This window comes from Lacerta agilis, chromosome 7, assembly GCF_009819535.1.
Source record: "Lacerta agilis isolate rLacAgi1 chromosome 7, rLacAgi1.pri, whole genome shotgun sequence".
NCBI lineage: Eukaryota > Metazoa > Chordata > Lepidosauria > Squamata > Lacertidae > Lacerta > Lacerta agilis.
The window spans coordinates 72,253,186-72,276,452 of record NC_046318.1 but is presented as its reverse complement, the minus strand read 5'-3'; the positions used below and the strand labels follow the sequence as shown (position 1 = coordinate 72,276,452).

General features: G+C 45.3%; 1 protein-coding gene across 1 annotated transcript in view; it reads left to right on the top strand.

The window, feature by feature from the left end:
- SNTB1 (syntrophin beta 1) overlaps positions 1–21,940 on the top strand; it is a 99,093-nt gene extending 77,153 nt beyond the window's left edge. Inside the window, exons 4-7 of the mRNA XM_033155797.1 lie at positions 8,306–8,445; positions 17,338–17,534; positions 18,351–18,541; positions 19,620–21,940. Coding sequence (XP_033011688.1) covers positions 8,306–8,445; positions 17,338–17,534; positions 18,351–18,541; positions 19,620–19,712 — 621 coding nt within the window. The 3' untranslated portion in view covers positions 19,713–21,940. The remainder of the gene's footprint in view (positions 1–8,305; positions 8,446–17,337; positions 17,535–18,350; positions 18,542–19,619) is intronic.
- The last annotated feature ends 1,327 nt before the right edge of the window (positions 21,941–23,267 follow it).

The window sequence follows — 23,267 nt, the reverse complement described above, 5'->3', positions numbered from 1 at the left end:
ACTTGAAAACGGCGGTGGGGGAACGCAGAGGAAATAGTACTAGATAGAAAAAACCTCTCGGAGGTCAATTGTCAGCGCCGGCCTTAAACATTTCACACACAAAGCAAAGAGTCAAGGAGGTGCTCCCTCCTCTTAACCCCCTACCATAGCTCTGGATCGAAGCATGTTTTCTAATGAGGTCACAAGACAGATTGGAAGAAGGAAGATGTTGCCCCCTTCCGGAATGTTCTGCGTGGAATAAGAGCAGCCACCCCAATTGTGAGTGAGGCCAGAAATCGACTTGTTTGTCAGAAATCTCAGCCTTATTTGCACATGTATATTTGCATGGTTTTTAACCATGCACGAGCAGTTTTGCATCTACTTGCCCTGGAAGATACAAACTATGGCCTTTGGTTTAGCACTTCATCTAAACCCAGGGAACATGGTTCGACTCGCAAGAAACCACGATCTGTAGACAAAGTCAGGATTTGGAGACCATGGCTTGCTCGGATGTCATGTTTAGCTTTGTTTCCTCCCAGGTTGAACTTAAAAGAGTTAGACAACCCAGCAGTAAACCACTAACCATGGTTTACCATGGTGTGCAAACTGGGCAGTTTTCACAAAATCGAAAATTCTTTCTAGTAGCACCTTAGAGACCAACTGAGTTTGTTCCTGGTATGAGCTTTCGTTTTCAGAAGGGCAAAGCAAACCACAACCCCTGTTTCGAATGTGGCAGGGATTATGGTTTATTACCTCCCAGCGTGAGCAACAAGGAGTCAAAGCTGCTCCGTAGCCACGTTCATGGTACAGTGTTAGCTATGGTTTACTGTGGTGTACAAACCTGGCCATTTTCAGAAGGTGGACGTAACACATACCAGGGGAAGGTGGAACATGAACTAAGGCTGAAGATTCATTGAGATTAAGTATAAACAGATATGTGCCTGGAGAGGCTATTGGTAGATTTCGTATTTCAGTAAAGTATGTTTGGCTTTAAGCCCAATTCAGCCTCACTGACCTCAACAGGAAAAACTGGTCTTAGATTATTTAATTAACTTTATTTTTAATTATGGTTGCAAGCTTTTTTTTAATTGGCTTGTATATTTTAGTTGTGTCTCATATATGGTTGCAGTTCATATATTTTTTTAAAAAAAATATAAATATAAATATAAATATAAATACAGTTGTACCTTGGTTGTTGAATGCCCTGGAACTTGGACGTTTTGGCTCCTGAACATTGCAAACTCGGAAGTGACTGTTCCGGTTTGCGAACTATTTTTGGAAGCCGAACAACCGATGGGGTTTGCGCAGCTTCTGATTGGCTGCAGGAGCTTCCTGTCGCCAATCAGAAGCCGCAATTTGGTCTTCCGGAACAGATTCTGTTCGACTTCCAAGGTATGACTGTAGATCTAAATGGTTTGTGGATCAGTCCGGCATCCTCATTTGCTTCCAGCTGAGACCAAAGTTTGGACCCATTTTATTCAGAGGAAAATGTTTTGCTTTTTGCAGACAAATCTGGCCATTCTTACCGCAAGCTTATCTTTGGGGGGAAGGGGCTTTCTACAGTTGCTCTTCACACCCCCAGCTGCTTTGCATTTGGTTACCCTCAGACTTTCCCAATAGCCTAAAGGAACATCCAACCTGATCTACTCCTTACATGGTTCAAAAGCGCTTTTCACAGCTGCCTGGATGTTTTACTAGGGATATCCAGCAGCTCTGGGATGTGGTTTGGGATCGTATCCAGAGGAATGAGAAAGCCCTCCCCCACATATTTACAATGGGAACCAAATGCTGCCTGATAGCGGTTATGCACCTGTTACCTCAAACGATTCGTGACCAGCGAGTTGGCTCCGAAAGGAAAAAGAGAGATCTGACTCAGAGATTTCAGAGCAAGGAAAGGAAAAGGGAGAACATCTGCCAATACCAGCAGTTTTATTTTTAAAGTATGTATATATGTATTTAACCTTACAGTTGTGTAGATGAGGACCGCTCAGTTTAATGGGCTGATTAATCAAGGGGGGAAACTTTAGGAACAAGTTTTATCATCCCCATCGTTATTATAGGCAGAATGAAAAAGAAGTTGGGAGACTATGGCAGATGAGTTACACGCAGAAGTTCCTAGTTCCAATCTTGCCCAGATTAGGGAAAAGATTCCAGCATTGCATAGGGTTGGACTAGATGACCCTCATGGTCCTTTTCAACTCTACAATTCTGTGATCGGTCCCCGCAGGCTAGCGATGGCTACTAACCCCGATGGCTGTGTTCTGTGTCCACTTTTGGAGGCAGCAATGCTTTACGAATCCCAGTTGCTTGGTAGTGGGATAGTTCTGTTCTGCTTGTGAGCTTCCCATTGGCATCTTGGTTGGTCATTATGGGAACGGGAAGCTGAGCTCTGCTTGCATTCTGAAGCCAGTCATTGTAGACAGCATTGAACCAATGGTCTGACTCTGAACAAGGGCCGTTTCCTATGTTCCTAACGTGATCCTCGTGTCAGGGGAACATGGCTTTTCAGATCATGGAATACTGCAGCACTGTGTAGGAAAAAATACGGAAAACACCCAGAGAACTGGAGAGTCACGTTAAAAGCATTAAACTTTAGAATCTCCATTAAAGATAGCATGTAATTTCCTAATAGGATTTCGGTTTAAAGATTGACAGCCTTAGCAATCTTCCATCGTTCAGTAATCTGGAGGAAATAATACTGCATTGCACTCCATCCGTTTGTGGTGTGCATATCTAATTTAAAACTCCACATAACTGTCAGGTAGGAGAAGATTAAAAATAAATAAAAAAATATCCTCCTGCTGCTACCCAACATAGACTTGAGTTATAACGCCGAGAGTATCTCGCGTTTAGTTTGCAAGCAATGGTTTGCCTCAGATAATTGATTAAACCCGATAGGAACAGAGATGCCAATTTTGGGGTTGTGATCTTGTCATCTCTCATAAGCCAAGCAGCAGAGAGATCCTGGCTCTGAGAGGTCTCCCCTAAAAACTCAGGAGGAGAAATACAACAATTAAAAAATTGTTTATGTAGAAGATGCTGTGCTTCATTAAAAGGTAAAGGTAAAGGACCACTGACAGTTAAGTCCAGTTGCGAACGACTCAGGAGTTGCAGTGCTCATCTCGCTTTACTGGCCAAGGGAGCCAAAGTTTGTCCACAGACAGTTTTTCCGAGTCATGTGGCCAGCATGACTACGCCACTTCTGGTGAAACCAGAGCAGCGCACGGAAACACTGTTTACCTTCCCGCTGGAGCGGTACCTATTTATCCACTTGCACTTTGATGTGCTTTCGAACTGCTAGGTTGGCAGGAGCTGGGACCGAGCAACGGGAACTCACCCCATCGCGGGGATTCGAACCGCCGACCTTTTGATCGGCAAGCTCAAGAATTACAGCTGTGCAATGAGCTGCTGCCCTAGATGACGACGACAACAACAGGGCTGCCTTCAGATGTCTTCAAAAAGTCAGATAGTTGTTTATTTCCTTGACTTCTGAAGGGAGGGGGTTTCACAGGGAGGCTGCCACTACTGAGAAGACCCTCCGCCTGGTTCCCTGTAACTTTTCTTCTCACAAGGAGGTAACCAGCAGAAGACCCTCAGAGGAGGACATTGTCGGGGGTGTGTGGAAGCGCACCTTCAGGGCTGAGACAGTTGAGGGCTTTAAAGGTCAGCACCAACACTTTGAATTATGCTCGGAAACACACTGGGAGCCAATGTAGGTCTTTCAGGACTGGTGTTATATGGTCTCGGCGGCCACTCCCAGTCTAGCTGCCACATTCTGGATTAGCTGTAGTTTCCGAGTCACCTTCAAAGGTAACCCCACTTAAGCACATTGCAGTAGTCAAAGCGGGAGATAACCAGAGCATTCACAGGCAGGTAGGGTCTCAGGAGGTGTACCAGATGGAGCTGGCAGACAGCCACCTTGGACGCAGAATTAACCTGGGCCTCCATGGGCAGCTTTGAGTCCGAAATAACCCCAAGCCTTCGCCTAATGCAGACTTCTCTCCTACATATTCCACCCTGTGCCTAATTTAATGTGAATCTTCACTTGTGCTTCCTTGCTGCCATTGGTTTCCTCAACTTGCCGTTTCATCATCATCCCTCCCCCCACCCACCCCTGCTTGCTTTGGCTTCTTTCTCTTTTCTAGGGTGAACCTAGACAATCAGGGAAGCCTAAACAATCAGGGATCACGTAGTGTTTTTTTTTTATGAAGTCACGATGATTTGTACAGTCTGGTCTGGCTACATGACAATGTCGCTGCGGTTAAGCGAAGCCGGTTTAAGAGTGCTCAGCTTGGCGATACGAACAAATTTGGACCACTACTTATTATCATTCATTCAATCAATCAGTCATTGCAATTGTGCGTTTATCTGCTGCTATCTTCCCTGAGCGTTCAGACTCCTAGCACCGAAATGGCCCCACAGCCCAGGCTGCATAATCTCCCCCCTTCCCCACCTTCAACTCGCACCTCTTGTTTTCGTTAGGTACTTCCAGCAGTTCCTATTGTGCCCTGCGGGGAATTTTGTATGCCTTGGCAAACGCCCAGATCTGATAGCGACACAAGCCTGCATTGTAGTGCGCATTGGGATCAGGAAGAGATTAGCAATGGAAATGTAGCCGTTTGCTTCTTTTCATTTCCCTCTTGAAATAATTCTCCCAGTATTGCCTCCTTCGTCTGTGGCTGGGGTCAGAGGTGTAGTGCAGCCCAATTTCCTGCCGCGTGGGATGTACCAACATCCTGTGCTTACGGCTGTCGGCTCTAATCAGCTCCACCGCTGGAAATCGCCTTGGTTTCAGTGAGTTCACAAATGCAGCTCGGAGGGAGACAGGACACTGTAGATGTCATGCGATGTGTTTCTGCATTGCAGTTTATTTTGCTTCGGCCAATCAAATGTCATTATTTTTGTATTCGGAATCGCCTCCTGCACTTGAATCAAGATTATCTACTAAAAAAAATTAAAAATGTGGACGTTGTCATTCACCAACCAGAAATAAAAATACATATCTTAACATCTGTCAAAAGGGGGCCACTTCCACACTGTGCAGAGTATCCAGAGGGATTAGTTGCCTGGTAGTGTCAGGAACTTATATGCAGAATTTAACTTATATGTAGAATTCATCATGCGAAAGGCTGGACTGGATGAATCCCAAACCGGAATTAAGATTGCCGGAAAAAATATCAACAACCTCAGATATGCTGATGATACTACCTTGATGGCAGAAAGTGAGGAGGAATTAAAGAACCTTTTAATGAGGGTGAAAGAGGAGAGCGCAAAATATGGTCTGAAGCTCAACATCAAAAAAACTAAGATCATGGCCACTGGTCCCATCACCTCCTGGCAAATAGAAGGGGAAGAAATGGAGGCAGTGAGAGATTTCACTTTCTTGGGTTCCATGATCACTGCAGATGGTGACAGCAGTCACGAAATTAGAAGACGCCTGCTTCTTGGGAGAAAAGCAATGACAAACCTAGACAGCATCTTAAAAAGCAAAGACATCACCCTGCCGACAAAGGTCCGTATAGTTAAAGCTATGGTTTTCCCAGTAGTAATGTATGGAAGTGAGAGCTGGACCATAAAGAAGGCTGATCGCCAAAGAATTGATGCTTTTGAATTATGGTGCTGGAGGAGACTCTTGAGAGTCCCATGGACTGCAAAAAGATCAAACTTATCCATTCTGAAGGAAATCAGCCCTGAGTGCTCACTAGAAGGACAGATCCTGAAGTTGAGGCTCCAGTACTTTGGCCACCTCATGAGAAGAGAAGACTCCCTAGAAAAGACCCTGATGTTGGGAAAGATGGAGGGCACAAGGAGAAGGGGACGACAGAGGATGAAATGGTTGGACAGTGTTCTCGAAGCTACTAACATGAGTTTGGCCAAACTGCGAGAGGCAGTGAAGGATAGGCGTGCCTGGCGTGCTCTGGTCCATGGGGTCACGAAGAGTCGGACACGACTGAACGACTGAACAACAACAAAGTGTCAGGAACTATTTTGTTTTGGTATGGTATGGTTTTGTTAACATACAGGAATATGGAAAGTTTCTACCCCCAGCCTTTAAGCAGAGATGCCTCCTCATAGCATCTTTAATTCTGCTGCCCCTATACTCTGAAATGGGAAAAGGTGAAATAAAGTTTAAAGCACTGGGTCAATTCTTCACCTGGTGTGCTCACCTGAGTAGATCCCTTCATGAAGATGTTTATTAGGCGCTTGTCCAGAATGTCAACTTCATTTTAAACCTAGGCTTTGTTTTCCTTTTTATATTGTTTATTCGAAAACATTTTATTTTCCTATACGTTTAAAAAAATCAGTGCAAATTTGTTGAAAAGAAAACAACCCATTTTCTTTCAAACAGGAAAACAGAACATTTTTTTTTTTGAAATTTCTCTTCTTTAAAAGTTTCTATTCGTAGTTGGTCTGTAAATCTAGTGAAACGGGGATTTTTATATCCTGAAAATCAACTAGCCTCTGTGAAACACGAGACTTTCCCCAGATCCAACGCATCCTTTGCTTAAATCTCACAGACCGAATGCCTGGTGAAATTTTCAGCCTGCTGATACTGTGTAATTGGTTTAATAAAAAAGGAATTATAATTGGAGTGGCCCTTTCCAATTAATGAAAAAAACAGGATGGCTTTCCAAAACAGGACTCCCAATTTAATTATCGATTAGCTTCACAGTTTGAAAACATGCTTTTACACCATTTGGCAAAGTCTAGATTGCGTAAGTCAATTGATTTAAGAACAAAATGTGTGTCCCGCTAGAAAACTGGAGTTTAGGAAGGAAAACATGGCAGCAGTAGCTAATTTTTGAATGATTTGCCTCCCCCCCGGGGGGGGTGGGGGTGGAATACTTTCCTTAAAGGTGGGATACATATTGCTCTTAGAGCAGTCAGAGGACGTTCCTCTAATTTGAAGGTCTGCGAGAGGAGAGTCCTCTGCTTGAAGGTAACCTCTGTTTGGAGGGCTGTCTGGTCCAAGTCTGGTTTGAAGGTAAAGGATCATAAGAAGAGAGGAGAGGCCTTGTAGCTGCCCATAGCAAATCTGTTGGGTTGCCGGAACTCAGTGGTAGAGAACATGCAGCAGATCCCTGGCATTTGCAGATCAGGCTGGGGTTCTTCCCTGTCTGAAATACTGGAGACCTTCTACCAGTCAGGCTGGACAGTACAGGTAAGACTCAGTCTAATGTAGCTTTTCCCTGTTAGACTACACATGCCGACAGGTCTTCCCTATTTTTCTGAGATGCACTTGTATTAAAATTATAGCAGTTACTTCTGGATTTGCATCTATGCATACGACAATTTTACGCAAATCAGTGCGCTCTTCGAGGCTATGCATAAATGACCACTACTAGTTGTTGTTCTTCAGTTGTTCAGTCGTGTCCGACTGTTCGTGACCCCATGGACCAGAGCACGCCAGGCACCCCTATCCTCCACTGCCTCCCGCAGTTTGGCCAAACTCATGCCAGTCGCTTCGAGAACACTGTCCAACCATCTCTTCCTCTGTCGTCCCCTTCTCCTTGTGCCCTCCATCTTTCCCAACATCAGGGTCTTTTCCAGGGAGTCTTCTCTTCTCATGAGGTGGCCAAAGTACTGGAGCCTCAACTTCAGGATCTGTCCTTCCAGTGAGCACTCAGGGCTGATTTCTTTAAGGATGGCTAAGTTTGATCTTTTTGCAGTCCATGGGACTCTCAAGAGTCTCCACCAGCACCATAATTCACTATTAGAGAAGTGATTAAATCAGTGAACTCATTGCCTTCCTGGCAGAATGTGCTTCTCGTCCCGTCCCGTCCCCCTCCAGAGTAGCTGGCAACTGCAATCTAGACTGGTGACTGGGAGCAGCTGCTAAGACCACATAACACCGGTCTTGAAAGACCTACATTGGCTCCCAGTACGTTTCCAAGCACAATTCCAAGTGTTGGTGCTGATCTTTAAAGCCCTAAACGGCCTCGGTCCAGTATACCTGATGGAGCGTCTCCACCCCCATCGTTCTGCCCGGACACTGAACTCCCAGTGCTGAGGGCCTTCTGGCAGTTCCCTCGCTGCGAGAATCCAAGTTACAGGGAACCAGGCAGAGGGCCTTCTCGGTAGTGGCACCTGCCCTGAGGAACGCCCTCCCACCAGATGTCAAAGAGAAAAACAACTACCAGACTTTTAGAAGACATCTGAAGGCAGCCCTGTTTAGGGAAGCTTTTAATGTTTAATAGATTATTGTATTTTAATATTCTGTTGGAAGCAGCCCAGAGTGGCTGGGGTATACATTATCATCATCATCATTATTATTATTTATTTCCTTGCCGCCATTTTACAGGTGCCATTTCTTTTCTCCCCCCAGGTGCTGGGAGAGAACGAGAGGCATTGGAAAGCTGTGCTTGTTGTACTGACTGAGAAGGATCTCTTGATGTACGAGAGCATGCCACGTATCAAGGAAGCTTGGTTCGGTCCTCTTCATTCATACCCTCTGCTGGCCACCAGGTACCTTTGTTGATGTTTTGTCACTGCTTCCATAACTAGCGACTGTGCGCTGAGCCTTGAGTCATGTTCGCAGGCCACTTGCTGTCATCATCATCATCATCATCAATTTATGCCCTGCCCATCCGGCTGGGTTTCCCCAGCCACTCTGGCCGGCTTCCAACAAAATATTTAAAAAATACAATAAAACATCAGACATTAAAAACTTCCTTTAACAGGGCTGCCTTCAGGTGTTTTATAAAAGTCAGATATCTAGTGGTTGATAAGCTCTGGCATCACAGAGGGCAAGCCAGAGCCTCCTTTGGCATGCTTGATGTCACAGAGGACATAAACGCCTAGCTTTTATGTCCAACTTCTTAGAGGGACAAGTGGCGTTCAGCCACCCCAGATTGATTTATATATTTGAGTTTGTAACACTGCTTTGGACTACATTAGCGAGGCTGAGAGGGGGGGCTCGGATGGGCAGCCCTCAACCTCCATACACACTGCCCAGGCTTGCACCCCGGGGGGGGGGGGTCACTTATGGCCCAGCAGTTTGACTTCACTCCTGGAGGCTCACTCCATTGTCTCTTGAGACAGACAGTAACTCCCAGGGCCAATGGTCAGGGATGATGGGAGTTGTAGTACAGCAACATCGGAAGGGCACTTTGTTGGTGACCCCTGGACAAGGCAGATGAGTTTTCACGAGGCAGCAACGTAAGGACATAAGAACAGCCTGCTGCATCAGGCGAGTGGTCCATCTAGTGCAGCACCTGTTCTCACCATGGCCAACCAGATGCATTTGGGAAGCCCACAAGCAGAACATAAGCACAACAAACCTCTGCCCACCTGTGATTCCCAACAACAGGTATCTGGAGGCGTATTTCTGTAGAGGTAGTGTATAGCTTCCTTTCTTAGGAAGCATTTGGAATCCTGTTCTAAGGTTAATGAGAAACATTTTTCGAAGACTCTTCAAGTATTCTTATGTCTTCTTTGGCGATCACTTGTAGCCAACTAAGATTGTCTTCCATGAGCACGGTTTTAACAGTGAGTTTGTAAGTGACTGTGGAGAAGCTCATTGCATGTAGAAAGCTAACACCTTAGAAGATTCCAGCCTAGCCTTGTCCCTGATGCACATTTACATAATGCAGATGCAGGGGGATTCTGAGTGTTCAAACATGTTTTAGCTCTTCTTTGGCGATCACTCATAGCCGAGTAAGATTGTCTTCCATAAACACGGTTTTAACAATGAGTCCGTACGTGACTGTGGAGGCCAATACTGGATCCACACATTCTTTCACAGTGGGGACATAGGTTTCCGGGCAAGGAGTTGATCACGGTGAGGGTTTGCCAAGTCTGCCTTCTTCTTAGCATGTTTCTCCCTTTCATCCCGAGTTTGAGTGTCTTCAAAGTCCATGACACCTTTGGTAAAGGCAGTTCACCAATTGCAGCCCTTGCAGGCCAGTGTTTCCCAGTTGTCAGTGTTTATACTACACTTCTTTAGATTCACCTTCAGAGAGTCTTTAAATTTCTTTTGTTGACCACCAGCATTACGCTTTCCATTTTTAAGTTCTGAATGGAGTAGTTGCTTTGGAAGACGATAATCAGGCATCCGCACAACATGACCAGTCCAACGAAGCTGATGTTTAAGAAAACTGGTGATCTTTGCTTCTTCCAGTACACTGGCATTAGTTCGCCTGTCTTCCCAAGTGATGTGTAAATATTTTCAGAGAAACCCTTGATGGAATCTTTCAAGGAGTTGGAGGTGGTGTTTAATTTGTATCTGGGGGGTGGGGGTGGAGCAAAGGCCTTCTGTGAACCATGAATGCATATATGGCAGCAAGCAGCAGGCTCAAATGCAGATTTTTGTGTGCCTCTTGTATGCCCAGTGCTCCACATGGCCAGAAACCCTGGAAAGGCAGTGTTCCCAGTTGCATGGAGCAATGCATAACACCTGCATGACATAGTTGCAGGGCATGTATTTGCATACTTCTGCAGAGGCTGACCCTGTGTGTCCCTTGTCAATGCAGAGGATGTTGTTGTTGTTCAGTCATTCAGTCGTGTCCGACTCCTCGTGACCCCATGGACCAGAGCACGCCAGGCACGCCTATCCTTCACTGCCTCCCGCAGTTTGGCCAAACTCATGTTAGTAGCTTCGAGAACACTGTCCAACCATCTCATCCTCTGTCGTCCCCTTCTCCTTGTGCCCTCCATCTTTCCCAACATCAGGGTCTTTTCCAGGGAGTCTTCTCTTCTCATGAGGTAGCCAAAGTACTGGAGCCTCAACTTCAGGATCTGTCCTTCTAGTGAGCACTCAGGGCCGATTTCCTTGAGAATGGATAGGTTTGATCTTCTTGCAGTCCATGGGACTCTCAAGAGTCTCCTCCAGCACCATAATTCAAAAGCATCATTATTATTGCTGCTCGATTTCTGGAATTAATACCGCTGCCGCCAAAGAGGCAGATCAGCCCTGGATATTGCCAAGCCCTCCAGAAACATTGCTGGTGTTGTATCATCCTTGTTGGTTTGGTTTGGTTTGTTTTGTTTTACTCCCTCTTCATGCTTCTTTCTGCTGCCAGCTGTTTTCACCAGAGATGCAAGCTTGCAATAAGGAAGACATTTATCCATTGGGATAGGAGATAACAGAGGAACAGCTGGTTACCCTAAAGTGTCAGGAAGTAAGAACAAGTAGATGGGTAAAGTGGGACAAAGGGAACATCACAAAGAGCTGGCTTATGGGCACACTCTAAAGCAGACTTCCTCAACCTGGTACCCTAGAAGTTTTGGGCTGCAACTCCTATCAACAGGCCAGCTAGTAAGTTAAAAATAATGACTTGTGCAAAGCCACTAAAAAAAATTTCAGGCAGCTAGGGGTTACAATGGGATGCTTGCCACATTAGATGCGTGAAGCACAAATGAATTAAAATGTGCAGAAAAATTCAAGTGGGAACTTCAGCCAGTTGCTGGTTAGAAAAATAGAATTGTAGAGTTGGAAGGGACCCCCCAAGGGTCATCTAGTCTAACCCCCTGCAATGCAAGGATCTCAGCTAAAGCATCCTGGACAGGTGATCATCCAACCTCTGCATAAAAACCTCCAAGGAAGGAGAGTCCACAACCTCCTGAGGGAGACCGTTCCACTGTCAAACGGGCTCTTACTATCAGAAAGTTTCTCCTGATGTTTAGTCGGAATCTGCTTTCCTATAAATTGAAGCCATTGGTTTGGGTACTGCTCTCCAGAGCAGGAGAAAACAAGCTTGTGCCCTCTTCCATGTGACAGCCCTTGAGATATTTGAAGATGGCTATCATATCTCCTCTGAGTCTCCTCTTTTTCCAGGCTAAACATACCCAGCTCCTTCAACTGTTCCTCATAAGGCTTCTTGGCCCACTTCTTGGTCCACGTTGCACCCCAAATGTTTGTGGGAGCCAGAGCCCAAACCACATTTGGCATAAAGCATGAAGAAGCTCTTTCCTAGCTTGATGTTGTTGTTGTTCAGTCGTTCAGTCGTGTCCGACTCTTCGTGACCCCATGGACCAGAGCACGCCAGGCACGCCTATCCTTCACTGCCTCCTGCAGTTTGGCCAAACTCATGTTAGTAGCTTCGAGAACACTGTCCAATCATCTCATCCTCTGTCGTCCCCTTCTCCTTGTGCCCTCCATCTTTCCCAACATCAGGTCTTTTCCAGGGAGTCTTCTCTTCTCATGAGGTGGCCAAATAAACTAGCTTGATACTAGTTTATTGATAAAGATCATTGCAAATGTTTTCCATTATTGTTAGGTTATATCCAATCTGGTGCAGAGTAATGTGTTCCCCCTGTGCGAGAATTTCTACTTGCGCAGTCAAACGCCCCCGCCGTCGCCGCCACACCCCTAAATCTGTTCTGGGGATTTCCCCAACCCTCCAGATTTGGGGTATGCATGGTGTGTGTGGAATTGCATTGCACAAGTAGCAATCCTTGCACTAGTGGAACATGTTAATTGAACACCATCCCGTTTCAGCGTTCGAAACTCCCATTGTTCTAGGCATGTTTTGCGACAGGGAACTTCATTAATGCGAGCAGTTTCTGAGTTTTGGGTGCGGTACTGCGCCTAAGATTTCAGATGAAAACTGCCACTGCTGGAACGAAAGGAGGACCTTTTCCCTGCCTCTCCACTTCCAGCCACTCTCTGAAGGCTGGAGAAGAGACCCTCAGGGGGTGGGCAGGGGAAGTGTGGCTTTGTTTTTTGCGGTCTTCAGATGAGGACTAGACCATGTGAAAAATGAAGATTTTAGCTGCAGTTCATTCATTTTCAGCTTTGTATTCTTGTCGTAAAAAGCGCGTCTAGATATGCGGCGCCCATAACCTAGGTTTAAGGAGCCATCTAGCTCCTAGCTTTCATATCGTAACACTGCCCAGTTCACCAAATGCATGGACCACTTCCTGGCTGAAGCTGTAAGACTCTGAACACAATCCAGTTAAAACACTGTATTGTGGAGGACACAAGGAGAAGGGGACGACAGAGGACGAGATGGTTGGACAGTGTTCTCGAAGCGACTAGCATGAGTTTGGCCAAACTACAGGAGGCAGTGAAAGATAGGTGTGCCTGGCGTGCTCTGGTCCATGGGGTCACGAAGAGTCGGACACGACTGAACAACAACATACTACCAAAGGTACTCTTTGTCTGAGCACTTGGTGGCTTAGGGTATGCTCTTGTGCGTCTAGCTTCGAGCCGGCCACACGCAGTGACAACTGCCAAGCTGTCGCTAGGCGAAACATTTCTCACATATCCGAGGACAGCAAATGGAGACAAATGTGGAGGCAGAATTGGCCCCGGCTTGCAGAAGACTTAACCCGCCCAAATAGTGCGGGATTCCTGGACTGCGAGGAAACAGCACAAGACACGAATGTTCTCATGTTACAAGGCTGGCGAGTCTGCATGTTCCCGCTGGCAGTGGCGTGAGGGACTCTGCAGCCTCTCAGTGACCCCGAGCGAGTTAGTAAGGGCGTCCAGAACACCCAATCCCTTCTTTGTACCGGCAGGAGGGTTATCTTAGGACAGCCACTCAGGGAATGACAACTAAATTGCCACAAGTGTGCAGCTGTTTGTGTCAGAGAGAAGTGAAAGTGCTTAGGAGCAAAGCAAGCTCCCTTGCTGGAGGTATTTTTAGCAGAGGTTGGGTGGCCATCGGTCATGGATGCTTTGGTTGTGATTCCTGTAGAAATTGGAGTTCTTGGTGATATCCAGAAGTCAAAAGTAAAGAATCCAAGAACTCTGGCCAGGCGGGAGATCAGTTTTAAAGTCTTCAAACAGTTTTAGTATTGAAACAAATTCCAGTTGAAATAAATTCCAGGACAAGGCCCTGTTTCGCTTGGTGAGGCATACAGAGAATTGGTACACCTTGACCATGAAAATCTAGCTGACGAAGAATTAGCGAAACAGGGCCTTGTCCTGGAATTTGTTTCAACTGGAATTTGTTTCAATACTATAATAATAAAACTGTTTGAAGACTTTAAAAATGATCTCCCGCCTGGCCAGAGTTCTTGGATTCTTTATTTTTGACTTTGGTTGTGATTCCTGCCTTGCAGGAGGTTGGACTAGATGACCCTTGGTACCTCCTTCCATTTCTACAGTTCTGTGATTCTCTGAGTCAGACCATTGGTCCATCCAGCTCAGTACTGTCTGCGCTGACTCGCAGGGGCTCTCCAGGTTTTGAGCAGCCCTACCCAGATATCCCATGGACTGTAAAAAGATCAAACTTATCCGTCCTTAAAGAAGTCAGCCCTGAGTGCTCACTGGAAGGGCAGATCCTGAAGCTGAGGCTCCAGTACTTTGGCCACCTGATGAGAAGAGAAGACTCCCTGGAAAAGACCCTGATGTTGGGAAAGATGGAGGGCACAAGGAGAAGGGGAAGACAGAGGACGAGATGGGTGGACAGTGTTATCGAAGCGACTGGCATGAGTTTCGCCAAACTGCGGGATGCAGTGAAAGATAGGCGTGCCTGGCGTGCTCTGGTCCATGGGGTCACGAAGAGTCGGACACGACTGAACAACTGAACAACAAAACCCAGATATTGAACCAAGGACCTTCTGCAGGTGCTTTGCCATTTAGTTCTGGCCCCAGAGCAAATTCCAGTTTCAGATTTAGGATTTTTGTTTGGGGAGGAAATTCTCTTTCCCCCCCCATCCTGATGGTATTTGCATTTCTAAACACCAGTCTGTACCACAAGTTAGTGGGAAACTCCAGGCTGCAGGTAAGCTTTAAAAAGAATAGCAAGCAAGTTTCACCATCACAATGCGAATCCCCTGCAAGTTGCAGTACTTGAGAAACTGAGGAGTCCTTGCCAATTCCAGCGGAGGCTGATCTGATCCCAGACTAGTGTATGAATTGAAACTTGGTTATCCCTTAGATCCATTAGCGGTTCCCAATTGGTGGTCCGTGGACTGGCTGCTATATAAGCAAGAGGATCAGTGATTCCTAACACTCTGCTTGTTTTGACAGCATTCTCAGCTTTACAAAAAGGCACCAAAATGCATTTCAAATGTGTGTTGCGAGAGAGAACACTTTCGGGAATGCAGAGTCTTGAGTGACAATATTCGGATGCAGATTTGGTTGTGGGTTTAAAATGTGCTCAGGTTAATGCAGAAATGTGGGGGGTGGGTGGGGAGACACACGCAGAGATGACATGGGCAGGAAATGGACTTATTCCATCCTTATCAAGCTTTAAGAATGAGCCATGAGTCTACATCTCCTTGAGTACCATCAGGAAAAAGGGGGGTTATATACGTAAATTAAAGGAAGAAGAAGAAGAAGAAGAAGAAGAAGAAGAAGAAGAAGAAGAAGAAGAAGAAGAAGATGATTCTTTATCCCCATATGGGACAGCTGCATATTCCTGCAACTCTACAAGTCTATGATTCACAACGTGCTGGGGGGGGAAAAGCTAAGTTTGTTTTGGATTTTTAGCTCTCCTGTGCCCTCTGCTGGGAAGTGCTGGTCCTTGAATGCACACACCCAGGGTGCTATTGAGAAGGACCACTTACCTGGCAAAGCCTCTCTATTTGGCTAATCTTCAGGTGAACTCTCTCACCGAGAGCTGAAAGCTCTGAGCTCATACAGTTCCCTGCACTATATCAATTGTTCATCAACTTCCGAATGGCCCTGCTTGTTGAAGGGTTAAAAAAAAACAACCCCAAAAAGCACTGCTTACATGAGTAATAAATGTTCTGGGTTTATCTCATGCTACTAAACCCATGTGCAAAAAATGCCTTGTGGCTTCTTTTCCCTTATCTTCTGAATGCAACATCAACTGCTTTTAACTGAATTGGCTTACTTGGACTACATGAGTCCAGGTGCTTCTTTGAGTCCAAATGCTTCTTTGGCTCTCTTTTCTCCTGCTGATCCTTTCCTTCCCTTTTTCTTCTTCTTCTAACATCAGCACATGATAAAATATGTTGAAAATGAGCTGGATTCTAGGATTCTGTGTTATAAAATCAAGCACTGCCATTTCGTTTTGTTTCCCAGTGTCTTTCTTATCAATAAACAATTCGGTGTGCCGCGAGAACATTTCTATTCTGAAAGTGTGGCTCAGAGAAATACGTTTGAGAACCACTGCATTAAACTAGTGTTTTATGTGAATGCACATCAGGCTAGTACCTGCTGCCATGCTTCTGCTGCAGTGTTGATGAAGCAAGAGTATCTGTGGAGAACAGGATGATGCCGGACTTAGGAAAGCCTTTGGTCAGACTAATCAGGCTCACCTTACATACTTCTGCTCAAAGATCTCAAGGGACAATTATTGCAATTGCTTTCTGTAATGAGCTGGCCTCTCTCCGTTTCTGCAGAGCTGAAGCCCAATAGTGTCAGATTTGCAAATGAATTCTGACCCAGCGGCTTGATGGGAGAGGTTGTGGGCTCCTTTTCCTTGGAAGGTTTCAAGAAAAGGTCACACACAAAGGAACAGGAGATGTGAGACATGCATTGAGGATGGTCAGCCGGCTGGTTCCTCAGAGCAGTTTCCACCCGGACCCTATCAAATTTGAACCAAGATGTGGCCAAGGTTTGCTGCTCCCAGTTTCGCTCGAGTATAGACAGCCGCAAATGCTGTTAAGAGGTGCAAGAAAAGGAAAGAAATCACACTTTCATGGTAGACCTCCCTTTGGATTTTTGTTGTGACCTGGCTAGGCCTGCACACATATCCTCTGTAACAGTAGGGCTATGCCGTTTGAGGGAACCCTTCCCATATTGACTTGCCTACCACAGATCCGCAGTTGAGCAACAGAAGTTTCTGGGCCATCTTTTGTCTGCAAAGGCGAATAGTTGTGTCTCTTACCCTGCAGAAACCCTCAGACTTTGTGACATGCAGCCAATGGTGGGAGGCTTCCTTACTAAATGGAGGCAACTAGTTAAGAGTCCTCAGTTGGTAGAGATGAAACTTGTCTGTTCAAAGGGTGATATGGTGGAAACAGTTCCTGAGAGCCCATGTGGTCTGGAGTCACGCTTTTAAGGTTACTTATTAAAATTACCTATGTGAGTTTGCAATGGCACAGTCAGTCAGAATGCAGAATTAGCAAACACTTTAGATTAGTTAGCATCTGTGTTGACAAAGTTACCTTTAGATTAAACCACACCTCAGAAGTTCAGACCGGCACCTTTCCTAACAATCCTGCCGCTATCAACTTCCAAGTTCAATGGCGCTTCAGGAAATGCTTGCTTCTCGTCCAATCGTTTTGCCACCTTCCGATAAGAGTCGTGGCTTTTGCAAGGAAACCTTGAATAATATACTTTGATCCGATCTCGTCTGCTTGATGCAACCTCTAGTTTAAGTGAAATTGAATTATAGCAGAAATTGCAACTGGGACATTCTGCATACCAAGCAGGGAATCTACTGTTGTGATCCCTCCCTCTAATGCCAGCTTCCTGTTTCGTTCATTCTCCTTTAGGTTGGTACATTCAGGACCTGGGAAAGGCTCCCCCCAGGCCGGGATGGATTTGTCCTTTGCTACCCGTACGGGTACGCGGCAAGGAATCGAAAGTCATCTCTTCAGGACGGAGACCGGCAGGGACCTCTCGCTGTGGACACGGAGCATAGTTCAGGGTTGTCACAACGCTGCGGAACTCTCAATGGAAATCACTACCGGTAAGCCAAACCCATAGGGCCACAGTCGGCAACTAGCCTTTGAAATAGGGGTAGGGCACCCACGGCTCCCCAGCAGCCATGACCCCTAGGTGGGAGAAGAGGGCACCATATTGGTTACCTCTGGCCTGTTTGCTGTCCAAATGGCCAAGGGGTGCTCAAGGCCCCTTTGTCAGCTATATCCAGGAGGAGTGAGCAAAACGAAGGGTTCTCTCACAGTGTATGCTGCTATGCGCACTAGGGAGGAGTGTGTTTTAAGAGCCCTTTGCTCCTGTCTTGGTTCATGCAGACCTGAATTATATAACCGAGGAGAACCTTCGAGTTCAGGAGTTCTTCTGCAAGCCACAGAAGCTGGGCTTATGGGGTGGGCTCCTAGACCACCAGCTGCCATAAGGAAGACTAGTTCACAGACCAGGTCGTTCCTGGTTTGTGTCCCAGCTATTGTGAGCCAAGGCGCCCGTCACAGAAATTATGCCTGGCTAGCACCAATTTGCAGGTTCAGAGAGCCTATTAACACCCCCCCCCCCCCCCGCTTTTAATTATTACTATTAAATACAGCTGCAGTCGGTATTACTTCCTGCCTTCCAGGTATCTTCTTGGCTCCTGCTGATGCTCAGCCACGTATGCTGAAATATTAGTGCTACGCTGTTTTCCTGCCTGCAGTTATCGGAGCGTGTTTTCAGTTGTCATGGAGCCAATTAGTTCCCTATCCCCAAGCTTCTCTGCAAGCTGGAACCAAAATATTCAAAAGCCTTCAAATAGGATCATGACTTCCCACCCATTAACTATTACCAACTCATGTGTGTTTTTTCCCTTCAGCTTGCACCTACAAAAGCCAGGAATGCCGTTTGACCATTCATTACGAACACGGATTCTCCCTCGCAGCTGAACCCCAAGATGGTGCCTTTCCCAAAACCATTCTGCAGTTTCCCTACGAGAAGCTAAAAATGTCCTCGGACGATGGGATTCGGATGCTTTACTTAGACTTTGGAGGAAAGGAAGGAGAAATTGTAAGATTTTTATTTCCCCCCGCGTTGCTGTGAATATAGGTTGTTGTCATTTGTAGCATCTCATCCTTCGATAAACGTTTTGTTACCGGGTGACAGTGATGGTGCAGCGCTGTGCTGCGAATTAGGTGCTTAAGAATTTGGAAAGTCATTGAAAAAGCAGGTGTCATGTCACAATTCCTAGTAATCGGGAGACAGCTCCTTGCAGGCCTGAAGGTAAATATGCAAGGCTATGTGTACGCTACAGGTTAGTTTCTGATCCTGGGCAACACAAATGTTGCAGCAAGAATATCTGCCGCTTGTGTAAAATATACAAAAACAAATGTGCACAGCTTTCGCTTGATTGAAGTATTTATAGGCCTGACGTATAGCAAAGTTATTTAATTCGCAGGTTTAATGTCCATTACCATTGCACAGGGGCCACGAACAACCTAGGAGAAACGATGGAGCTTGACTGTAAAGTTCCCATGATCTTTTCCCGGAAAGTGAATGGGGATGGCTCAGCTAAGGGAATCCCATTTCTAAGCACACACTCATTTTCAGCTTAGGACAATTTGCCTGCTCTTTATCAGTAGTTAAGATGGGCAACTACTCCCACAAAGGATAGGCTATGCCCTATTCCTTTACTTTAAAACCAGCTACTGGAGGTGCACCTAAGGTTAGCTTCTTCCCCAGTAGCTTGCTCCAACTACTGAAAGATCAGCAAAAACAAGGATCAGCTGCGTAGTCAGGAGAGAGAAGGGCTACATTTGGCCTCTCCAGCCGTTGCTTTGCAGAATTGCTTTTTTACAGCCCTATGGACTACATGTCTGATTTAGCCTGCTGCATAATCTACAACTACGTCACCATCAAAGTGATGCATGCTTTCATTCTAGTTTTGAGCTTACTGTAAGAATACTGAGAACTTTTTTTTTTCATACGATCAAAAATAAAATTGTGGGTTGCATCGAAAGATCCCATTTCTGCTTACAGAACCATTCGTTTTGTTAGCAAGACACCTTCGGATGCAACCCAGATTTCCTTCTGTGTACATCCTTTATTGAGTCGACCCACAGCTCATACTTCTCTCTTCTCATTTCAGCAACTGGACCTTCACTCTTGTCCAAAGCCAATTGTGTTCATCATTCATTCATTCCTTTCGGCCAAGATTACAAGACTTGGGTTGGTAGCATAAGCACAGTCTGAAGGAAGAACGGAGGAGCTGCCTGCACAATCTAAATGGCAAGGAACATCTAGGCAACAGCAAAAGTTTCTAGGATTATATATATATTATGCACAGGAGCAATACCCGCGTTTGGACCAGCTACCAAAACGGAGCACAGAAAGGAGCAAGAGTTGCCGAGATGCTCAAGAGCAGGACATTTGCTTCGACTAACAACACTGCAGGGGAAACAAAATCGATTGCTTGTAAATAAGATAAATAAATAAATGAATGAATGAATATTGAAGGAGTAAATAGCTTAATACTGCAGTGTGGCATTTCCAGTATACATAACTGTGCCTGTAGCAGTGCTAAGAGAGCAGTGATTTTCAAACTGGGCTCTGAGAAACTCTGGAATGCTTCGGTTAGAAAATCAGCAATGTGAGAACAGCTCCGCTGAAGTCCACCATTTTCCCTGGCATCGCCCAGCCGCAGTGGAGCAACGGTCAACTTTAGGGTGGCCCTCTCTGTTCATGTGTCATGACAACTACTCCCCACAGATGGGGCCGACAGTCTTTGTGGACTGATAAAGTGTGTCCCAAAACATCCCAGAAATCTGCAGCCCAATGTGGGTGAGGAGCATCGGTTGAACACAGATGTGGGCAGGGGTTCTGAGAATATGAAGTTTGAAAACCACTGATGAGTGAAAATAAGGGCTAGGCAGATAGGAGAGCACAGTAAGCATTTTATCCACAGAAGATCTGGTGGAAAAGTTGTCAAGATCTTGTGCACCCGTGGACTTTGTATCCGCTGAGCCATCCTTCCGTTTTCAGAAAACAACACTTTCCTGCCATGAATGCACCAGCAGAGTAGTTTGCTTGTCCAGACAAAGGTGGGAATGGTTTGGAAATCTAGTTCTCTGTGAACATTGCACGAAAGGGCACTATTCCCAGGTGGAGAGGTCACACTTAGGCAGCATTGCCAAGCCAGTCAGTCATGACCAGAGCGGGGGGGGGGGACCTCAGAAGTGTCCTTAAGTACTGTAGCTTAAGGGTTACAATGGCCACATGTAACATTTGGCGGTAGAAGCCGCTGTGCCCGCTCAATTAATAAATCCAAGCAAACTTTCATAAAACGGAGTTGCTCAGTTAACAGTAATAACTTGTGGTGAGAGAATCAGTATACGTGAAATTATGTGATTCATTTCAAATCGTTCTAATCTAAAGACATTGAAGGCAGCGAAGATCCTTTTGGAAGAATTTTAAGATGGGGAGGCTCATTTTGAATTGAGCTTTGGCTAAAGGTCCTTCAGTGGTGATGCTTTCCGCTGACAGGCGAGCCATTCCATGCGCCAAGGCACAAAGGAAGAGCTCTTTAATACCTTCCTTCCCAGCAACAAACTTTGGCAACTCTTTATTATGCCGTTTCACTCCCATTTGCGGCTTCTTGATCCAAGTATAGGATCTGAACAGCTGTAGTGTAAGAACACCAGCAGCACTCGGGAGCAGCCAGTCACCACCATGGCAAAGTACCATTTTATTGGGCTGGAACAGACCCAGGGAAGCGGGTGGACTTAATTCAGTCATGACTAACTTGCCCATTGATGTCAATGGGTCTCCTCTGAGTATGACTTGGTTGGATACGACCCCCAAAGAATATTGCTTGAATGCAGTCTTCCAAACGCATCAACACTAAAAACCCTATCTTGTACACACACAAAAAGGCAGAAAATGTGATCGGGAGACCCTGAGCTGTTGGCTTTCAGTATAACAATTATCCTTATTATTCAAGCTTCCTGGAACATTGCTAATTTTTCCGATGTTGATTCCCTCTGACAGACAAAAGGGAGCTCAGTTGTGTTTCATTTTAATTGTGTTCCCTGGAAGTGGGACACGACAACTAAATCTCTTTTTAGAGTTATTTTTGTACATGGGGGGAAAAACATTGTTTTATATACAGAAGATACCAAACGGGTTCCGTATTACGGCGCAGATCTTAACCATGGCTAACGGATCAAATGTTGCTTAGCACATCATGCACTTAACTTCATCCAGAACTGAGCATTAAGCCAGAGTTTCCTAACCAGGGTTTGAAGCTAATAATAAAACCCTGGTTGTAGAGTATATGCTTGGCATTAATAACAGCTATGCCTGGTACAGGTGTAATTGTTAATGATGGTAAATGCAGGCATGGTGCAGGCAGAGAAGGGAAAGTACTGAAGCCCTTGAGAAGGGAGGGATATGATAATAGTGGTCTTCCAATGTAGTATAATAGGTCTGTCAATGTAGTGTTTCCCTGATCTAGGGCCCAATGTCCAGTGCGCACAGAAGACTCTATGGGCTTCCACATTTCACTTGAATGGACTTAGGAGTGGAATGCATTCAGGGGTAGGTCTCGGTCCTGCATTTAAAGCATAGGAACATATTTGCAGGTAAGGGATCTCTGTAAGTGAAATAAGGGTGTCCATGTCAGTTGAAGGATGATAGAGGGATACGTGAGGTTGGGCTGAAATCTTTCCTTCTGTGAAAAATAAAGGAACATGCAAATATGCAGATGGAGAGCCATCAACCCTATGCACTTGCCATCGTCACGCAAAAAGTTCTTCGTTCAAGAGACAACTGAAATTGCAAAGGGAGAGCGTTTATGGATTTGAATGACAAAAAACAACCCATAATTACTGTGTATTGTAGGGAAAGTAAATGCATGTGTAAATTATACTGTGCTACTTCCTTAAGCACTTTTTTAAAAAAAATCACTGGAATGTTATAGATATACCTGCATTGTAAATAATCAGAATTTATCTATTAGTTATCAATTAATAAATAACACAGTATGTCATGTAATTTACGGTGCTCAGATTACAATATAAAAAATAAGCGAATAATTTGCAGAGAGAAAAAAATGTTATATATTTATAGACAAATTAAATACAGATTTTGGATTGACTCATTTGGTTGGAGTTGATAGAACGAATTATACGGCACTACTCAAGATTTGTAAGAATTTAGTTTAAAATATTTATATTTTAGAGGAAAAAAATACTATATTTAATAAAAAATTCATTTACTGGAGTTTTTGTGGGGTTATAATTTATATGGCAAGAACAGAATGCTCTGAGAAAGCATTACAGTTACATTCAGTGACGCTAGCTTGATTAACCCCAGTGGAATTTCTACAACTGAGTTTTGGCTTGATAGCAGCAGTTATTCTAGCTAAGTCTCCTTTTACAATTATCTCCCTTGAATCTTCTGAAACTGGTTGAAATTTATGCTTTGACTGAGGCATTCTGGTTCATTTTGGTTCATCTATGGGGGTCATGGGATTCAGGTCTAGAGCGGGGATCAGCAAACTTTTTCAGCAGAGGGCCGGTCCACTGCCCCTCAGACCTTGTGGGGGGCCGGACTATATTTTGAAAAAAAAATATATGAACGAATTCCTTTGCCCCACAAATAACCCAGAGATGCATTTTAAATAAAAGCACACATTCTACTCATGTAAAAACACGCTGATTCCTGGACCGTCCGCAGGCCAGATTTAGATGGCGATTGGGCCGCATCCGGCCCCCGGGCCTTAGTTTGGGGACCCCTG